The sequence below is a fragment of the Microcaecilia unicolor genome, chromosome 8 (genome assembly GCF_901765095.1).
Source record: "Microcaecilia unicolor chromosome 8, aMicUni1.1, whole genome shotgun sequence".
NCBI classification, from domain to species: domain Eukaryota; kingdom Metazoa; phylum Chordata; class Amphibia; order Gymnophiona; family Siphonopidae; genus Microcaecilia; species Microcaecilia unicolor.
Genome location: NC_044038.1, coordinates 163622839 through 163641105, shown reverse-complemented (window position 1 = coordinate 163641105; position 18267 = coordinate 163622839). Strand labels below are relative to the sequence as shown.

The window sequence follows — 18267 nt, the reverse complement described above, 5'->3', positions numbered from 1 at the left end:
CCGTTTACGTTTCCGGTGTGGATTCGTATTGTTTTGCCAGTCTTCCAGAAGCTGGTCTTTCTGCTTCAAGATACGTGAAATTTGACTGGTATTGACACCATATTCTTTAGCAATAGATGCTTGACTTTGTTTTCTAATTTTTTAAGAACTTCTATTTGTTCAGCCAGTGTTAACGTCTTACAGTTGCACAACGATGACTCCAGTGTACACTCTAACAACATTCTTTTGCTTATTCTGCCTGTGGCAGTTAACCAACGAGATTTCAAATTTACCTCCCCTTTGTCACGTGCCAATCAGCTTCCATATTCCGTGCGTGCGCTTATGCGGAGTCTTTCCTGCAAAGGAGCGGTCTTAAACCATGTATATAAGCGAATCTTGCACTTATCAGTGGTGCGCTAAACCGAAGTTTGTCCCCATAGAAATTGATGGCGCAAAAAACAGGACTGAAGTACGGCATGCAGTTAAACAGAGCATGCGCTTATCCGACCTGCATTTAAATGGAGTGCACTGTATATATATATATATATATATATATATATATATATATATATATATATATATATTAGTTCTTAGACAGCAAAAGGTTATGCTGGTTTTCAGCTCTTCTGTCTTTCTGCCTGTCTTATATAAGCTGTGATGGTTTTTGCTCCCAACGAAGCCTCAGTCGGCGAAACAGACAACTCCACTGAACTTAAAGGCATCAGATTTGTTTTCTAAGATATTTTAAGTGTTCATGATCATTTGGGTATTTCTACATGAATGATATTGTAAAGTAATTGTAGTTTTGCACTGAGATTTGGAATATGTCACAAGTTTATATACAAATTTGAGTGTCACCGTTCATATACAAAGTAAGGGTTTATGACCAATGATGGTGGTATGATTATGAGGTTCTTCCATGGGCTCCTTATTTGGAGCCATGAGAGCCACTGAGGTATTTTCCCTTATATCAAACGAATTGTTTAAGATGTATTGAGAAGCTTTAATTGTTATTTTTATTGGGATCTTAGGGATTTAGCATTGTTACAGAGACAGATTCCTTTTTCCATCTTTTTGAGACTACAAATATAACCACCACATTAACATTCACAACCTAATCAGCTTTCTAATGTTGGCAAGCTCTCGGGGCACTGGTTGGAGAGCTAAGTCTCTCACTTTTGTTGGAAGACTCCAACTCCTTTAGCCAGGGGAGAGAGTGCAAATTGCCTGGCCTTATTTTATTTATGAGTTACTTGTAGCACTGCCAGTGTGGTGCTCTGATCAGCACAAACAGTGCTGCTTGTTCATCTGGTTAAAAATGTATTTCCATGCTTGACTGGAGGGGGGGGGGGGGGGGCAGATTAACAGCAGAAGAAATGAAAGAAGTGGTTTGAATATTTAGTCTTATGAAACTTTAGAACACAGCTTCCCAAACTGTGGGCTGGAACTCCAAGTGGGGTCACAAAACCTGCATTTGAGGTCACAACCTGGATGGGCTTTCCATAGGTAAACAGAGAAAAATGAAGGCAGATAAAGATCATATAGCCTCTGCAATCTGTCCATCCAAGGCACCTACAAACCCTTCCTTTCCGTTAAAACATACTATATACTTGGCCCATGCTTTCTTGAATTCAGATATAGTTTGTCTCTACCACCACTGGGAGGCCATTCCATGAATCTATGAAGAAATATTTCCTCAGGTTACTTCCTAGTCTCTCCCCTTTTACCTTCATCCTATGCCCCCTCGTTCCACAGCTTCCCTTCAATTGAAAGACTCTCCTCCTGTGAATTTATACCTTGCAGGTATTTAAATGTTCCTCTCCCACCTTTTTTTTCTAAAGTATGCATGTTCAGATCTTTGTCCCCATATACTTTATGACGAAGACCACTGACCATTTTAGTAGCTGCCCTCTGGGGCAATTTTGCACCTTCAAAATGGGATGGTCTCCAGAATTGTACACAACATTCTAAATGAGGTCTCATCAAACAGAGGCATTTCTACCTCTTTCTTTTTGTCTACTGGCCATTCCTCTCCCTATGTGCCTTCACCTTTTCTACCTGTATGACCATCACATACAATCACACCCAAGTCCCGCTTCTCTTTCATACACAAAGTTCTTCACTCCCTAAACTGTACTATTCCCTCAAGTTTTTGCTGCCCAAATGCTTGACCCTGCATTTTTTAGCATTGAGGGCTATGTTTATAAAGGCGTGCTAGCATTCTTTTGCATGTGCTAAAAATTAGCGCACGCTGTGTAGGCACATATAGGAATATTGTGAGCGTCTACACAGAGTGTGCTAAAGAATGCTAGCATGTCTTTGTAAACAGGGCCCTAAATCTTAGCTGCTAACTTCTGGACAATTTTTCAAGCTTTGCTAGTTCCTTCCTCATGTTATCCACACCATCAGGGGTGTCCACTCTATTGCTAGTTTTAGTATCATCTGCAAAGAGGCAAATCTTACCAGACAGTCCTTTAGCAATATCACTTAAAAAATGTAAAAAAAAAAAAAAAAACGGCCCAAGAATCAAACCTTGCCGCACACACTGATAACATCCCTTTCCTCAGAGTGAGCTCCATTTACCAAAGCTTTGCTAAAATCTAAATACACCACATCTAGCGGTCTCCTTCGATCCATCTCTCTCTGGTCACCCAGTCAAAGAAATTAATCAGATTTGAATGGCAAGACCTGCCTCTAGTGAAACTATGCCGCCTTGGGCCCTGTAATCCATTGGATTCCAGAAACTTCTCTATTCTTTGTTTTAAAAGCTTTTCATTAATTTACTTACCACAGAAGTCAAAAACTTCTACAGTGCCTGTAGTTCCCAAACTTGTCCTTACTTTCATTTTTGTGGAGAGGGACCACATCTGCCCTTCTCTAGTCCTCCGGAACCACTCAGCATTGAAAGAGTCAGCCAGTGGAGCTGCCAGAACGTCCCCAAGTTTCTTCAGTATCCTCAGATGTATGCCACCCGGCCCCATTGCTTTGTCCACCTTTAGTTTTGCCAGCTCCTCACGAACACAATCCTCTGAAAATTGTTCAGGGTCTACCATACCTCCATTCCTATTTGTGTTTGTCTCCTGTGGTCTTGCTTCTGGCTCTTCAGCTGTAAACACAGAATAGAAGAAATAATTTGTTAATATTTCACCTTATCTTTGTCAGCTTCTACATATTCCTCCCCTTCGTCTCCGAGTCTTTATCATTTTACACCTTGGGGAAGGGGTTATTTGGCTGTAACCATAGGACACAACCACAAAATGATCAATAAGCACTGCTTTAGAAGGTTACTAAGTGAAAAATACAAGGCTATATGCAGAGAGTGGTGGCCGATTGCTTCAGGCTGCTGTGAAGGCTGGAGAAACCTGCAGAAAGCAGCTACTGCTATAACCATATCCATCAATGAATAGGTCATATGTAGAGGGTAATTCTAGGCGTAGAACTGAGAGTTGAATTTAGCCGCTCTTCCTAAAATGGTAGAAAATTGTAGAGGAAGACAATCTGTCTTATAAGCCATTGTTTGCCATGTAACAATTGCTAATCAAGGGGGTCTTTAACAAAGGTGCACTAGTGGTTTTAGGGCGCGCTAATCATTAACACATGCTAAATGCTAGTGATGCCCATAGAAATATATGGCTGACTAATGTTTAGCGCGTGCTTATTTTTAGCCCGTGCTAATAACGCTAGCACACCTTTGTAAAAGGACCTCCAAATACTTTGGAGTTTTAACCCAGTTAGAAGCAGTTAATTTCACAAATTTCTGCAAAACATCCAAATTTAAGAGCTTTTTAAACACCAAAGTGCAACATCAGGCTGTTCTCTAATCAGATGCAAAATCTGATTTTAAAATGGACATGAGTTTTGAATTAGATAACTCATACAACACAGCATTACTGTTGTTTAATACGAGTGAATGCCTAATCTGGATCGAATGGTGTCCTCTTTCCTGTCCAATTCTTGGAGCTTTTTTTCTTGGTTGTTTACATTTTTAGATTGTATACCGCTTGGACATGCATTGCCGTTCACAGGCGGTATAAAAAAAATTCACAACAAACAATTAAATGATTTTTCTGTCTCTAAAACCTCTCAAAGTAAATGTTATGAAATTTCACAGCCATTTTACCCAGTTTTCAGAGAAAACAGCATCTCAGTCAGTGGTGTGCTGGTAAATTTTTAACAACAGGCTCTCTGCCCGGTCCACCTCGGCTCCCCCCCCCCCCCCCGTCCACCTCTGCGCCCCCCCCCCAAAAAAAATTGCAGAGCTGGCTATAGCCGGGGGGGGGGGGGGGGGGGGGAATGCATTACTCTCTCCAGGAAAAAAAAATTAAATGATCGCAGGTTCCAATCTAATTCATGTTTAATATGGGATAAAATGCCATAAATAAGTAAATAAATATAAACTTTTAATGTTGAGCACCTGATTTTCAAAGTGAACATATTCCAAACACTATAATGAAAATAGAATGATTTTTTTTTCTACCTTTGTTGTCTGGTGACTGTTTTTCTGATCATGCTGGCCCAGTATCCGATTCTGTTGCTATCTGTCCTCTTAACTCCGTTTCCAGGGCTTACTTTCCATTTATTTCTTTCTTCCTTTCTTCTTCATTTCTGGTCCTCAGCTTCTGCCTATTTTCTTCATCCATGTGCAGTTTTTCTCCTCTCTTCCTTTTCCCTCATCTCATCTCCTTCCTCACTCTTCTCTCCCCTCCATCCATGTCCAGCATTTCTTCTCTCTCCCCTCCTCTCCCCTGCCCTCCATCCACCCATGTACAGTGACCCTCCTGTCCCCTGCCCTGCATGGACCTATACCCAGCGATCCTCCTGTCCCCTGCCCTGCATGCACCCATGTCCAGCAGTGACCCTTCTCTCCCCTGCCCTCCATCCACCCATGTCCAGTGACCCTCCTGTCCCCCGCCCTGCATGCACCCATGTCCAGCAGTGACCCTCCTCTCCCCTGCCCTCCATCCACCTATGTCCAGCAGTGACCCTCCTCTCCCCTGCCCTGCATCTATAGCAACCCTTCTCTCCCCTCCCCTCCATTCCATTCACAAATGCCCAGTGACTCCCTTCTCTCCCCTGCCACCCCCTCCCGAGTTCGGCGAATTCAACTCCTTCCCTCCTCCCTTCGGATCCGGTCCCTTACGTCAGCAACTTCACAAATTCTTCGGGGTCACTGCAAGCGCTGACTCTCCCCCGCTGGCGCTGCAGGTTTGCGATTCAAAATGGCCACCGAGACTTACAAGGGTGGCCTCCAAGACTTCGGCAGAAGTCTCGCGAGGCCACCTCTGGAAGTCTCGGTGGCCATTTTTAAAATGCGAACCTGCAGCGCCAGCGTGGGAGAGTCAGCGCTTGCAGCGACCTCGAGGAATTCGTGAAGTCGCTGACTTAAGGGACCGGATTGGGAGGGAGGAAGAGAGCCGGCTCACGCAATTCAACAACCGGCTTGCAAGAGCTGAGCAAAGTTAACAACCGGCTCTTGCGAGCCGGCTCCAGCACACCACTGATCTCAGTGCAACAGTCATTAAGGCAGACTTACAGATTTTAATATGGAAGTGTTATTGAGCCCATAACTAACATACCAGTAACTGCTTAAAGAACAACACATGGTTCTTTACTGATATCAGATCTTGAAGTATAACCATAACTGTGCAACTTCCTACTTAAAATATTCCAACTTACCCTGATCCTTTTCACTTGCTATGGTGGGCCACATGTACAAGTCACTTCCCCCACAGACACGCCATGGGGGTGGTGGTGGGGGGGGGGGGGGGCGGGGAGGAAATCAATCTGAGTCTCGGACTAAACAATCCAAGTATATCAAATAGTAGACTGCTACACCTGTGCTGGAGAGGCTGACTCAAAGAGTTTAATAGATACCAACATACCAAGCTTGGTTGATGAAACATTTTATAGGGTTGCACAGTGGAATTATTTTCCTCTGAAAGGCCATGAACAAGTTGACTAACATCGGCTTTTATGGCAAATAAAGTCTTTTGCAATGCTTATTAAATTGTTTGGACTATGACCAAGAACTTTATAGCCTTCCTAAAGATCGTCATCTGTAAAGTACTAAACTATTTTTTCTTTTTTTCTAGCTCAGAGACATTAGGGGGATTGCTCTGTGTATTGGAAATTCCCTATACTGCCAGGAGGAGGAGGAGCAATAACAGCTCAGCTCAGCTCATGCTTGCAAAAACAATGGCAGGACTGAAATGTAGTGTGTTAACTTTCCCCCTCTGGGATCCCATCATGAAGAAGTGACTAGAATCTGTGAAAAAACCCCAACAAACTTTCAGAAACACCATTGTCAGGATGTTTATCTATTGTAAATCATTTCTGCTTTGAATCTTAAGAAGACATTTTAGGAAATATTTTATAAATCTTTTGCAATAATGCATGAAATGGGAAAAGACAGGCCGATGTGAACCTACAAAAGGACCTTGAATTCTCAGAACCAGGAATCACACACGTGTTTTGTCATGACTCTGCTGTTTCCGCTTTGATGGAGCCAAATGGCGTAACAGGACTGGACATCTGGAACCTTAATATTTTCTCTCTTGTGGTATAGTTTTTTTGTTTTCCAAATTTTACTAAAAGGTTTAATTCTGTGCCTATTGCTTGTGTGAATAGAGCTTGCCCTTGATGCCTTTAAAGCAGATGCATTGTAAGGCCACCATTTTTCCATATGAAGAACAAGCAGAGTATACAGAAGAATGGTGCTAGAAAAGAGCCACCCCCAATGGAAGGCAAATGGGGACAAGTTCATACTTTCTCATGGCTGGCATTTTATCTCTTGCATAAATAGGAATATCCACTCCCGACTGATTTCTGCAGCCTTTTCCAGCATGTAATTCCTCTGAGAAGATAACCGTGCTGTTTTGAGCAGCAAGGTACTGTGGAGCCCAATAGCTCAAAAAGAAAAATCCAACTAGTGATGAAAGGTTTTTCATTATAACTCAAACTTTAGTTATTTGCATCACTAAAAGGCAGCAATTTTTTTTATTTTCTAACAGTAAGACATGCAGTAGCAGGATGAAGAGTTCTGGCAGGTTGCCTGATACTTACCCTTTGTAGAGAATTAGATTATCTGGACTAACAGAATCCAGCAGGAGGCAACAGAAGTTGGATTGATGGAACTACTCTGACCAAGTACGTAGTAAGGGTGGCTCCTATTTAAACTTGCAAGACCTTTCCATGATTTGATGTCACTCATTTTTATGAGTGTCACCCATGCAGTCCATTGGCAGATTTATTTACATTCCTTCTGCAGCTGTGAATACATGGTCCTGTCAATCTTGATGCATGATAATGCAATTTTCTTTAGAAACAGGAGACAGAAAATTTATTTAAAAAAAAATTGGTGCCTTCTCTCTTCTTTAGAGGGAGAAGAAATGGCCATTATGGAGAGAGGCACACTTTAAAAAGCTTAATAAACAACTCGTAAGTAACATTTTGTTCATACAGTACTAGTTTATTCTCCAACAGCTCTTCAAACAATAACAAAATTATCTCAATGCAGTGAGTGGGGTATATGCTTTTAAACTACATAGTCAAGTATTTCTTGACGCTAAAAATAAGTCAACTAACCTTCTGCAGACTGACAAGATGCATCCGGTTCCCCTTCCCTGTAATATATTGCACCTGTAAAAGAAGGGCTAAGCCCAACACAAATAAAATGAGTTGCTAGACTAGGAACAAAAGAGAAGCATGTTTCATTCCTTTTCCTGTTTTCAGCACAATATACCTTGTTTACTTAAAGGGTAAAACGCACTAATGTGCCGAAAAGGACAGATTTGGTAATCATATAACAAGTTCTGTTGAGAAAAAGCTTAAGGATGCAGTATGGTATTGTAGGTGCAGATTTTAATTTATTTATAATGTTGAAAGACTGTGTAGTTTTAGAAAACACTAAATTATTGTACACCAGGTTTCTTATTTCTTTTATTTTTCAGAGTAAGATGCAACATTTTGAGTTTTCATAAGACTATAAAATTCTTTTGAGCTTTTTTCCTCCTAATTGGAGGATGAGGGTGGGGCTGGCCCTTCTCCCATGTAGCCCCAGAGGTGCAGGCGACCTAGGATTCTGGAATATAAAGTAATGATTGTTTTATAGCTTGGCAAATTTTCATGGGGTGGGGGGTGGGGAGAGGTTAAGAAGGGGAAGGGATAGGCATGGGCATGGGGGGGGGGGGGGGGGGGGGGGGGGGGGGGGGGGGGGAAGGAGGTGGGGAGAGATAATGCATCAGAAAACAACTTGGAAATTATGTCAACCTGAAAATCCACTACTTTTTCCCCTGAAAAGTACTGTAGTTTTGTTCTAATTTTAATTTTTTTGCTAAATTAATGAAACTTGTTGTCAGGGATGTTTAACGATGTAGATGTTACAGTGCTGTATTTTTGCTTTAGCTGCTTAATATTTAAGCTGTGCTCCACCCATCCTTTAAGTAGTTTGAACAGCCACTTTGCCTTCTTCATTTCATAGACTTGAAAAGAATGAAACAATTGTGATTCAGCTTTCAGGTTTGCTCAAGAGTTTAAATGTGGAAGAATGTTGTGTAACATTTATTCAAATAAAGTCTTGATTTTTCTTAAACATTATGGTTGTATCTTCTCGTGGATCTTCCCTTAGCCTGCCATAGAACACTAAGTACATTCACCCACAATCTTTAAATACTAAGTTGTCTTCCAGATCACATGGAAAACAATACTACAATGCTTAGGCAGTCAGTGTGACTCAGCTCACAACAGAAACCATCCAGGACTGTCTATTGTGTTCACTGTGAATGCAAAGCTTTATTTCTAAGAGGGACTTGATGTGCTGGTGAATCTCTAATACATCATTCAATACTTACTTATGGATGCTCATTTCCAACAGTGAGGGATTTTAAAGCAATACTCAAGATCAATACTTGTCTTTGGTTTCTAGCCATAGGAGGCTATTTACATTAACTTGTCCAGAGGGCAAATGGCAAGAGATCAATGTCCTCATAGCAATCCATGTGATGTCCTCTCTCTCAAACAGAATTAAACAGAGGCTTTGGCTATTAGGCACTCTAGTAGCACGTATCTTTTTAATAAAAAGGAATAAATATGGTATGATATTTATTTTTGTTACATTTGTACCCCGTGCTTTCCCACTCATGGCAGGCTCAATGTGACTTGCCCAGAGTCACAAGGAGCTGCCTGTGCCTGAAGTGGGAATTGAACTCAGTTCCTCAGGACCAAAGTCCACCACCCTAACACTAGGCCACTCCTCCATCCACCAAATGTGCATGTAAGATTATAAATTATCATTCTCCCCCCCCCCCCCCCCCTCATACTTACAAGCCAACTAGCTGAAAGCTGAATATAAAAATCAAAACACGTGTGTGAGTAACAACATACATGACTCTTATGACATTTGATCTGCCAGGTAACAATAGTGGCTGTTCTCTAAACGTCTCTAACAATGACTGAAATTTTGATTATGTTGAGTATATATACCCAAAGAGCCCTTCCATGCTGATGCATAGGTCAGTACTGATTTCAAAAGTATCAGGAGTTTTTCCTTTTAGGGAAGGTGAGGGAGAATTGGTCAACTTACAAGTACACACGAGAGCAATATTTGTGGCCTTGGTTCTTGCTCATAAGGGGAAACCATACAAACGCAAAAGATAGCCAATATCTGATGTACCTGGCCAAAGCCAATATCTGATGTACCTCGCCAGACGTACCTCTCTCTTGGCTTCTTTCAGTTTCATCCGGTATTCCTCCCCGTGTTCCTCTTGAGATTTTCTATATTTCTGGAACGCTAACTCTTTAATCTTTATTTTCTCAGCCACTTGCTTTGAGAACCATATCGGTTTCCTTTTTCTCTTGCTTTTATTTACTCTCCTTACATAAAGGTCTGTGGCCCTGTTTATTACTTCTTTTAGCCTGGACCACTGTCCTTCCACTTCTCATAAGTCCTCCCAGCCCATCAGCTCCTTCCTCAGGTATTCTCCCATTTTGTTAAAGTCAGCTCGCTTGAAATCCAGGACTTTGAGTTTAGAGTGGCCGCCATCCACATGAGCCGTTACATCAAAACAAACTGCACCTGGGAAACAGTGACCATCAAACGGTTTGTTTTGATGTAACGGCTCATGTGGATGGCGGCCACTCTAAACTCAAAGTCCTGGATTTCAAGCGAGCTGACTTTAACAAAATGGGAGAATACCTGAGGAAGGAGCTGATGGGCTGGGAGGACATACGAGAAGTGGAAGGACAGTGGTCCAGGCTAAAAGAAGTAATAAACAGGGCCACAGACCTTTATGTAAGGAGAGTAAATAAAAGCAAGAGAAAAAGGAAACCGATATGGTTCTCAAAGCAAGTGGCTGAGAAAATAAAGATTAAAGAGTTAGCGTTCCAGAAATATAGAAAATCTCAAGAGGAGGAACACGGGGAGGAATACCGGATGAAACTGAAAGAAGCCAAGAGAGAGGTACGTCTGGCGAAGGCGCAAGCGGAAGAACAAATGGCTAGAAATGTAAGGAGAGGAGACAAAAACTTCTTCAGGTATATTAGTGAAAGGAGAAAGTCTATAAAGGGAATTGTGAGACTAAAAGATACAACAAAACGCTATGTAGAAAACAATGAAGAAAAAGCCAATTTGCTAAATAGATACTTTTGTTCTGTTTTCACTGAAGAAAACCCTGGGGAAGGACCGAGAGGGACTGGCAAAAGTACACCTGAAAATGAGGTGGATAGAGCGCCGTTCACGGAAGAGAGTGTGTATCAACAACTTGGAAAGCTAAAGGTGGACAAAGCCATGGGGCCGGACGGGATCCACCCCAGAATACTGAGGGAGCTCAGAGAGGTTCTGGCGGGTCCTCTTAAAGACTTGTTTAATAAATCCTTGGAGACGGGAGAGGTTCCGAGGGATTGGAGAACGGCGGAGGTGGTCCCTCTTCACAAAAGTGGGGATAGGGAAGAAGCTGGAAACTACAGGCCGGTAAGCCTCACTTCGGTTATTGGAAAAGTAATGGAAGCCACGCTGAAGGAAAGGATAGTGAATTTCCTGGAAGCCAATAAGTTGCAAGATCCGAGACAACATGGTTTCACCAAAGGGAAATCGTGCCAAACGAATCTCATTGAATTCTTTGACTGGGTGACAGGAGAATTAAATCAAGGACGTGCTATGGACGTCATCTACTTAGATTTCAGCAAGGCTTTTGACACGGTTCCCCACAGGAGGCTCTTGAATAAACTAGAAGGGCTGAAGATAGGACCCGAAGTGGTGAACTGGATTAGGAACTGGTTGACGGGCAGACGCCAGAGGGTGGTAGTGAATGGAGTTCGCTCGGAGGAGGGAAAGGTGAGTAGTGGAGTGCCTCAGGGATCGGTGTTGGGGCCCATTCTGTTCAATATATTTGTGAGTGACATTGCCGAAGGGTTACAAGGTAAAGTTTGCCTTTTTGCAGATGACACCAAGATTTGCAACAGAGTGGACACCCCGGAGGGAGTGGAAAACATGAAAAAAGATCTGAAGAAGCTGGAAAAATGGTCTAACGTTTGGCAATTAAAATTCAATGCGAAGAAATGCAAAGTGATGCACTTAGGGAGTAGAAATCCAAGGGAGGCGTATGTGTTAGGTGGGGAGAGCCTGATAGACACCGACGGGGAGAGGGATCTTGGGGTGATAGTATCTGAGGACCTGAAGGCGATGAAACAGTGCGACAAGGCGGTGGCCGTAGCGAGAAGGTTGCTAGGCTGTATAGAGAGAGGTGTGACCAGCAGAAGAAAGGAGGTTTTAATGCCCCTGTATAAGACGTTGGTGAGGCCCCACCTGGAGTATTGTGTTCAGTTTTGGAGGCCGTACCTTGCGAAGGATGTTAAAAAAATGGAAGCGGTGCAAAGAAAAGCTACGAGGATGGTATGGGAGTTGTGTTCCAAGACGTATGAAGAGAGACTTGCTGACCTGAACATGTATACTCTGGAGGAAAGGAGGAACAGGGGTGATATGATACAGACGTTCAAATATTTGAAAGGTATTAATCCGCAAACAAATCTTTTCCGGAGATGGGAAGGCGGTAGAACGAGAGGACATGAAATGAGATTGAAGGGGGGCAGACTCAGGAAAGATGTCAGGAAGTATTTGTTCACAGAGAGGGTGGTGAACGCTTGGAATGCCCTCCCGCGGGAGGTGGTGGAGATGAAAACGGTAACGGAATTCAAACATGCGTGGGACAGGCATAAAGGAATCCTGTGCAGAAGGAATGGATCCACAGCTTAGCTGAAATTGGGTGGCGGGGGGAAGAGGGGTTGGTGGTTGAGAGGCTAGGATGGGGGAGGGCAGACTTATACGGGGTCTGTGCCGGAGCCGGTGATGGGAGGCGGGAAATACTGCTGGACAGACTTATACGGTCTGTGCCCTGAAAAAGACAGGTACAAATCAAGGTAAGGTATACACATATGAGTTTATCGTAGGCAGACTAGATGGACCGTGCAGGTCTTTTTCTGCCGTCATTCTGAAGAAAGTAGGACTAAGATATTCTGCAATAAACTGAAGACTTATTTTAATACTACTGTGGGAAATTTATTTTACACTTGCATGTATTTTCCCTTGAGCAATACACACATTGTCAATACTCTGGGCCCTATATTGACAATCTAGGCACCTGTTAATTTTGGAGACAGGGATTTTTTTTTTTTTGCTTTTTACTTTGTTCTATTTTCTTATGTTATTTTTTTGTCTTCAGTATCTGGCTTCTATGATTTTTCCAGCTCTACTGAAGGATAAATAATAATTAAAAAAAAACACTTTGATGAAGCTAAAAGACCTTAGGGACTGTAAAAGTCACACCTTGCATTGGACAGCCAGGTCAGGCCATGCTCAGTTCCTCTTGTAAAAAGCTCTGCCAACTGAAGAGCCTCTTGTTAAAACATATACAAGGACATATTTGCCAGCACATCTAATGGGAGCAGTGATTTTAAAAGTATCTGATGTGCTCAAATTTAGTTTTGCTGCAGCCAGGAACATTGTGGACGCCTGGCTGCAGCAACTAGACAGCAGGCCCACCAGTTGTGAAAAGGGTGAAGCAAGTTAACGCTAGACCCCCTTCCCAGCTCTCATGAGGATGTCCCTGTTGTCTAGTGGGAGGTAGGAGTGATTCTTAGATGCTCCTTAATTGGCAGCTTGACCCTTCTGCTAAGGAGGTCAAAAGTGCCATTTTGATCCAGGCATCCAACAGACAGGAGTTACTGGAGGATGACCTCTGCCCCCCCCCCCCCCCCAGGGGAATCCAATAAAAGCTTGGACTGATGAGACAAAGTCAGCACGGATTTAGTGAAGGGAAGTCTTGCCTCACCAATCTAATGCATTTTTTTGAGGGGGTAAGCAAACATGTGGACAATGGGGAGCCGGTTGATATTGTATATCTGGATTTTCAGAAGGCGTTTGACAAAGTGCCGCACGAAAGACTCCTGAAGAAATTGCAGAGTCATGGAATCGGAGGTAGGGTATTATTATGGATTAAGAACTGGTTGAAAGATAGGAAGCAGAGAGTAGGATTGCGTGGCCAGTATTCTCAGTGGAGGAGGGTAGTTAGTGGGGTCCCGCAGGGGTCTGTGCTGGGTCCGTTGCTTTTAATGTATTTATAAATGACCTAGAGATGGGAATAACTAGTGAGGTAATTAAATTCGCCGATGACACAAAATTATTCAGGGTCGTCAAGTCGCAGGAGGAATGTGAACGATTACAGGAGGACCTTGCGAGACTGGGAGAATGGGCGTGCAAGTGGCAGATGAAGTTCAATGTTGACAAGTGCAAAGTGATGCATGTGGGTAAGAGGAACCCGAATTATAGCTACGTCTTGCAAGGTTCCGCGTTAGGAGTTACGGATCAAGAAAGGGATCTGGGTGTCGTCGTCGATGATACGCTGAAACCTTCTGCTCAGTGTGCTGCTGCGGCTAGGAAAGCGAATAGAATGTTGGGTGTTATTAGGAAGGGTATGGAGTCCAGGTGTGCGGATGTTATAATGCCGTTGTATCGCTCCATGGTGCGACCGCACCTGGAGTATTGTGTTCAGTACTGGTCTCCGTATCTCAAAAAAGATATAGTAGAATTGGAAAAGGTACAGCGAAGGGCGACGAAAATGATAGTGGGGATGGGACGACTTTCCTATGAAGAGAGGCTGAGAAGGCTAGGGCTTTTCAGCTTGGAGAAGAGACGGCTGAGGGGAGATATGATAGAAGTGTATAAAATAATGAGTGGAATGGATCGGGTGGATGTGAAGCGACTGTTCACGCTATCCAAAAATACTAGGACTAGAGGGCATGAGTTGAAGCTACAGTGTGGTAAATTTAAAACGAATCGGAGAAAATTTTTCTTCACCCAACGTGTAATTAGACTCTGGAATTCGTTGCCGGAGAACGTGGTACGGGCAGTTAGCTTGACGGAGTTTAAAAAGGGGTTAGATAGATTCCTAAAGGACAAGTCCATAGACCGCTATTAAATGGACTTGGAAAAATTCCGCATTTTTAGGTATAACTTGTCTGGAATGTTTTTACGTTTGGGGAGCGTGCCAGGTGCCCTTGACCTGGATTGGCCACTGTCGGTGACAGGATGCTGGGCTAGATGGACCTTTGGTCTTTCCCAGTATGGCACTACTTATGTACTTATGTGGGGCGTATCAGCTTTTGCACCTGCCCTATGCATGAGGCCCCAGATCCCCAACTGGGAACTGGCACGTGTGCATGCCCTGGGGCAGATGCAAAAGCCAAGGTGAATTAAAAAAAAAATTGAGAGTTAAAATGGAAAGGACATGTCTATTTTTCAGGCATACCCATACCACACACTTACATTCCCCACTTTAAATCTCCATGTCTGGGAAAGTGCGACTTTCTAACATTGCTATGTGAGTTGCCATTTGTGTGTCTAGATGCTTTTAGAAGACCCCCTAAACGCAATACTGACATCAAGATAAGCTATAAAACAAAGCCTCCTATCTATCTTGCCCTCCTCAAAAGCCAAGGTAGAAACAGAAACGGGAATTCTACATGGTCACTGGCAGAACTTCAAATACCACTGGCTAAAAAGCTACAACAGGCCTAGTAAGGTGGATATAAGTTGCTAAAGGAAAACAATACACAAATTAAGGAATTTCATTGAACTAACTCTTCCTTGTATATGTGGGTAGAAAAGGAGGGGAAAAGAAAATGGTAAACTAAAAAACAAACTGCTATTAGGTGCAACGAGGTTGGAAAACCAAATGTGCATAACAGGTATTAATGTCTATGTGTCAACCTGGTACGAATATTGAGTTTATTCATTTTTTTTCTGTATCACCTTTCCTAGTACATGTGGGGCTCCACAGAGGTCGCTCTCAGATCCAGTGTTAACCAACATTTTGTTGAACACAACATATGCTACACTAAGGCATGAAAAACCAAGTGCATGAACATGAAATAATTGGTAAGAAAGTGATCTAGTATCCAGTCCACAATTTGGGGGGAGGAAAATTATAGGAAGAGATCAATAAACTGACCATAAGACAAAAGGCTAAACAGAATAGCACTCTAAATGTACATTATCCAGTTAAAGCTATACAGTGAGTTCAGTTGGCAGCACATATGTCATTTTCTTGAAGTTTATGAAAATAGAAAGTTGAATAGGTTCAAAGAAAGCATATTTAATAATACATTTACAAGGGTATTTGAGGAAGAGAAGGGCCTCTAATTAAAGAACCTCAGGTCTAAGTAGAAGCTTTTAATGTGTACTTTGGTGGATCCTCTTCCACTTCTATCCCACTATCAGTTGGTGTAGCTCAGGGCTCTGTCTTGGGACCTCTTCTTTTCTCCATCTATACTTCTTCCTTTGGTGCTCTGATCTCATCCCACGGTTTTTCGTATCACCTTTATGCTGTTGACTCCAAGATCTACCTCTCCACACCAGAAATTTCGGCAGGAATCCAGGCCAAAGTATCAGCCTGCCTTAAATTTACAGGCACCTTAGTAAACATAACCCTATGACTCCTCCTCCTTATCAAACAGCAGTGAATGCAACATTGCCAGCCAAGCAGATGTGCAGAAAACAGTCTGCTCAAACCAGGGGCCTCTGCCCATTGGCACAAGACTAGCAAGAACTAGTTTACAGTAATTTAGGTTCTTACACATCTTAGAACACTGCCATTTTTCTGGCTTTTATGGTAAACCACAATGCATACCAAGAAAAAGCTTTTATTACAAAGAACAAGTACTGAAAAGGCCATCAGAACTTTTGGTTTTTGTTTAAGAGTATCATTGCATAAAATACATGCAGTTAATCACATCTAGTGCAAGGATAATACAAATGTAACACTTCTCATCCTGTGGCTTTGCTGATCTCATAACACTTGTTGCATTTGACATTAAATATTTTATTCCAACTCAATCATAAATGAAACATCTTCCTCTGCTGATGAACAAACATAACCTTTCTATCCCATTTCTTGGTTATGGCAGCACGAGGAGGCAAGGAATAAGCGTAAACCATACAAATGAAAAAGCCTCCAATCACCACAAAGGCAGGTCCAGTCATCAGAAGGTCCTAGCATTCCTCCATAGTACAGTTTCAAGACAGCATGAAAAGTAATCACCAGTCTTTTTTTTTTTTTCTGGCCATAAATACCTACACAGGTTTAACATCTACAAAATTTGCTTTCTATGTGCTGCAGGCAATGTTACTGCAAATTCTTTCCACTACTATAATTCAGTCAAGCTCCTGTTATCTGTTGTTATTGTTGGGGTTTTGCACAAAATTGACAGAATATGAACCACTTGTGGAATCCTTATTGATCTGAAAGTTTGCTGTAGACAATCCAAATGGTCGGAGCACCAGGTTCCCAAGATCTTTCAGTTTACCTGGAGAAGAACAAACCAGAAAGATGCAACCAAATTACCTTAAGTCCGAGATTTGCCCTGTAAAGCCCAGGTTCACTATCCCATTCTGCCTTTCAAGATTCAAGTTACAACCAGAGATTGTTAAGTGTCTGAAAATGATCATTAAATAACCTTGGGATTTATTTAACAGGACCCATGTTCTGTTTGAATGGCACATTTAGAAGGACTTGGCAAATAGATTTGATGTTCACTTGTCTTGAACAGGCAGGACCACAGCTAAAAAAAAAATAATATATTGCCCTACTTCATAATGTTTTTTTTTTCAGCACCCTTCTTACAAGATACCAAACTCATTTCAAGAGCTTGATGTCTTTATACGGCATACAAAAAAAAAAAACTCACCTGGATTAAGCTTAGTATTTTATGACCTTAAAATTCTACTTTTTGGCGTGGATTTCATGTTTAAAGAGTGAATCTTTTTCTCATCTTCTTTGAAATTCTTTGAGGCTGCTTTAACAAAAAAGCATTGAAATTCTCTTTGTAAATGGTCCAAATTGATAAGATTACTTCACTGTGTTTATATATCCCTGCCACAAGTTTAATCTTGTCGCACTATTCTGGCACACAAATTCATATGTGGTAGGCCTATCTGACTTCAATTAATAATGCCAAGGAACTAGTAAAATTTCTACTTCAATGGAGGGAAGGCCCTCTGGATTTAGCTCACATCATTTTCAGTAGTAGTTCAAGGTGAGTTACAGTCAGGAACACTAAGTATTTTCCTGTCTTCAGAAGGCTCACAATGTAAGACTGGACCAGAGACAATGGAGGGTTAAATGACATGCCCAAGATCATAAGGAGCTGCAGTGGGATTTGAACATAGCTTCCCTGCTTCTCATCATGCTGCTCTTCCTCCACTCCAATTATTTTTTCTGAAAAAATATCTATTTGGTTTTATGGGAAGCAGCAATTTGAACGCTATAAAGCTAATTTCCATGATGCACATCAGCTTGATTTACTACTGTTACATTATCTTGCCCTAAGTAGCTTGCACTGACAAATCAGTTCTGAGGTGGAATGCAATGAAAAACTGATAACCAGGGTAATGAATGATAAATGGTTGGGTACACTTTTTGCAGTTAGTTTTCTTGAAGTTCTTTTAACCTGTCTTAAATGAAAACAAAGCCCCTGCTAAGCACCTAAAAGAGGGCGGGGCTAGTTAGGTAAGTGCTCAAAGTAGGGGCCTACTGTACAAATCTAAAGTGTAGAAGGACAAGCAGCGGATGTAAATTTAAATAAAGCTTCAGTATTAAGACTTAGGTGTCAAAGTTTAAAGTGAAACTTCAGGTAACTCTAGGAGTCTAGGTCAAGTGCACAGTTTTAGGCTGGAAAACAGACATCTGAGCTTACATCTGTTATACTGTACACCAACATTTATTTATGATGTCCCATCTC

General features: G+C 42.1%; 2 protein-coding genes across 3 annotated transcripts in view; one reads left to right on the top strand and one right to left on the bottom strand.

Moving 5' to 3' along the window:
• The window catches only part of PWWP2A (PWWP domain containing 2A), a 70504-nt gene extending 63098 nt beyond the window's left edge, over window positions 1-7406 (top strand). For both annotated transcript variants that reach the window (XM_030211498.1, XM_030211495.1), the window contains exon 3: window positions 6072-7406. In XM_030211498.1, the coding sequence (XP_030067358.1) occupies window positions 6072-6085 (14 nt within the window). In that variant the 3' untranslated portion in view covers window positions 6086-7406. The remainder of the gene's footprint in view (window positions 1-6071) is intronic.
• Window positions 7407-16573: 9167 nt separating this feature from the next.
• Window positions 16574-18267, bottom strand: part of TTC1 (tetratricopeptide repeat domain 1) — a 29558-nt gene continuing 27864 nt past the window's right edge. The window contains exon 7 of the mRNA XM_030212688.1: window positions 16574-16833. Within this exon, the coding sequence (XP_030068548.1) occupies window positions 16697-16833 (137 nt within the window). The 3' untranslated portion in view covers window positions 16574-16696. The remainder of the gene's footprint in view (window positions 16834-18267) is intronic.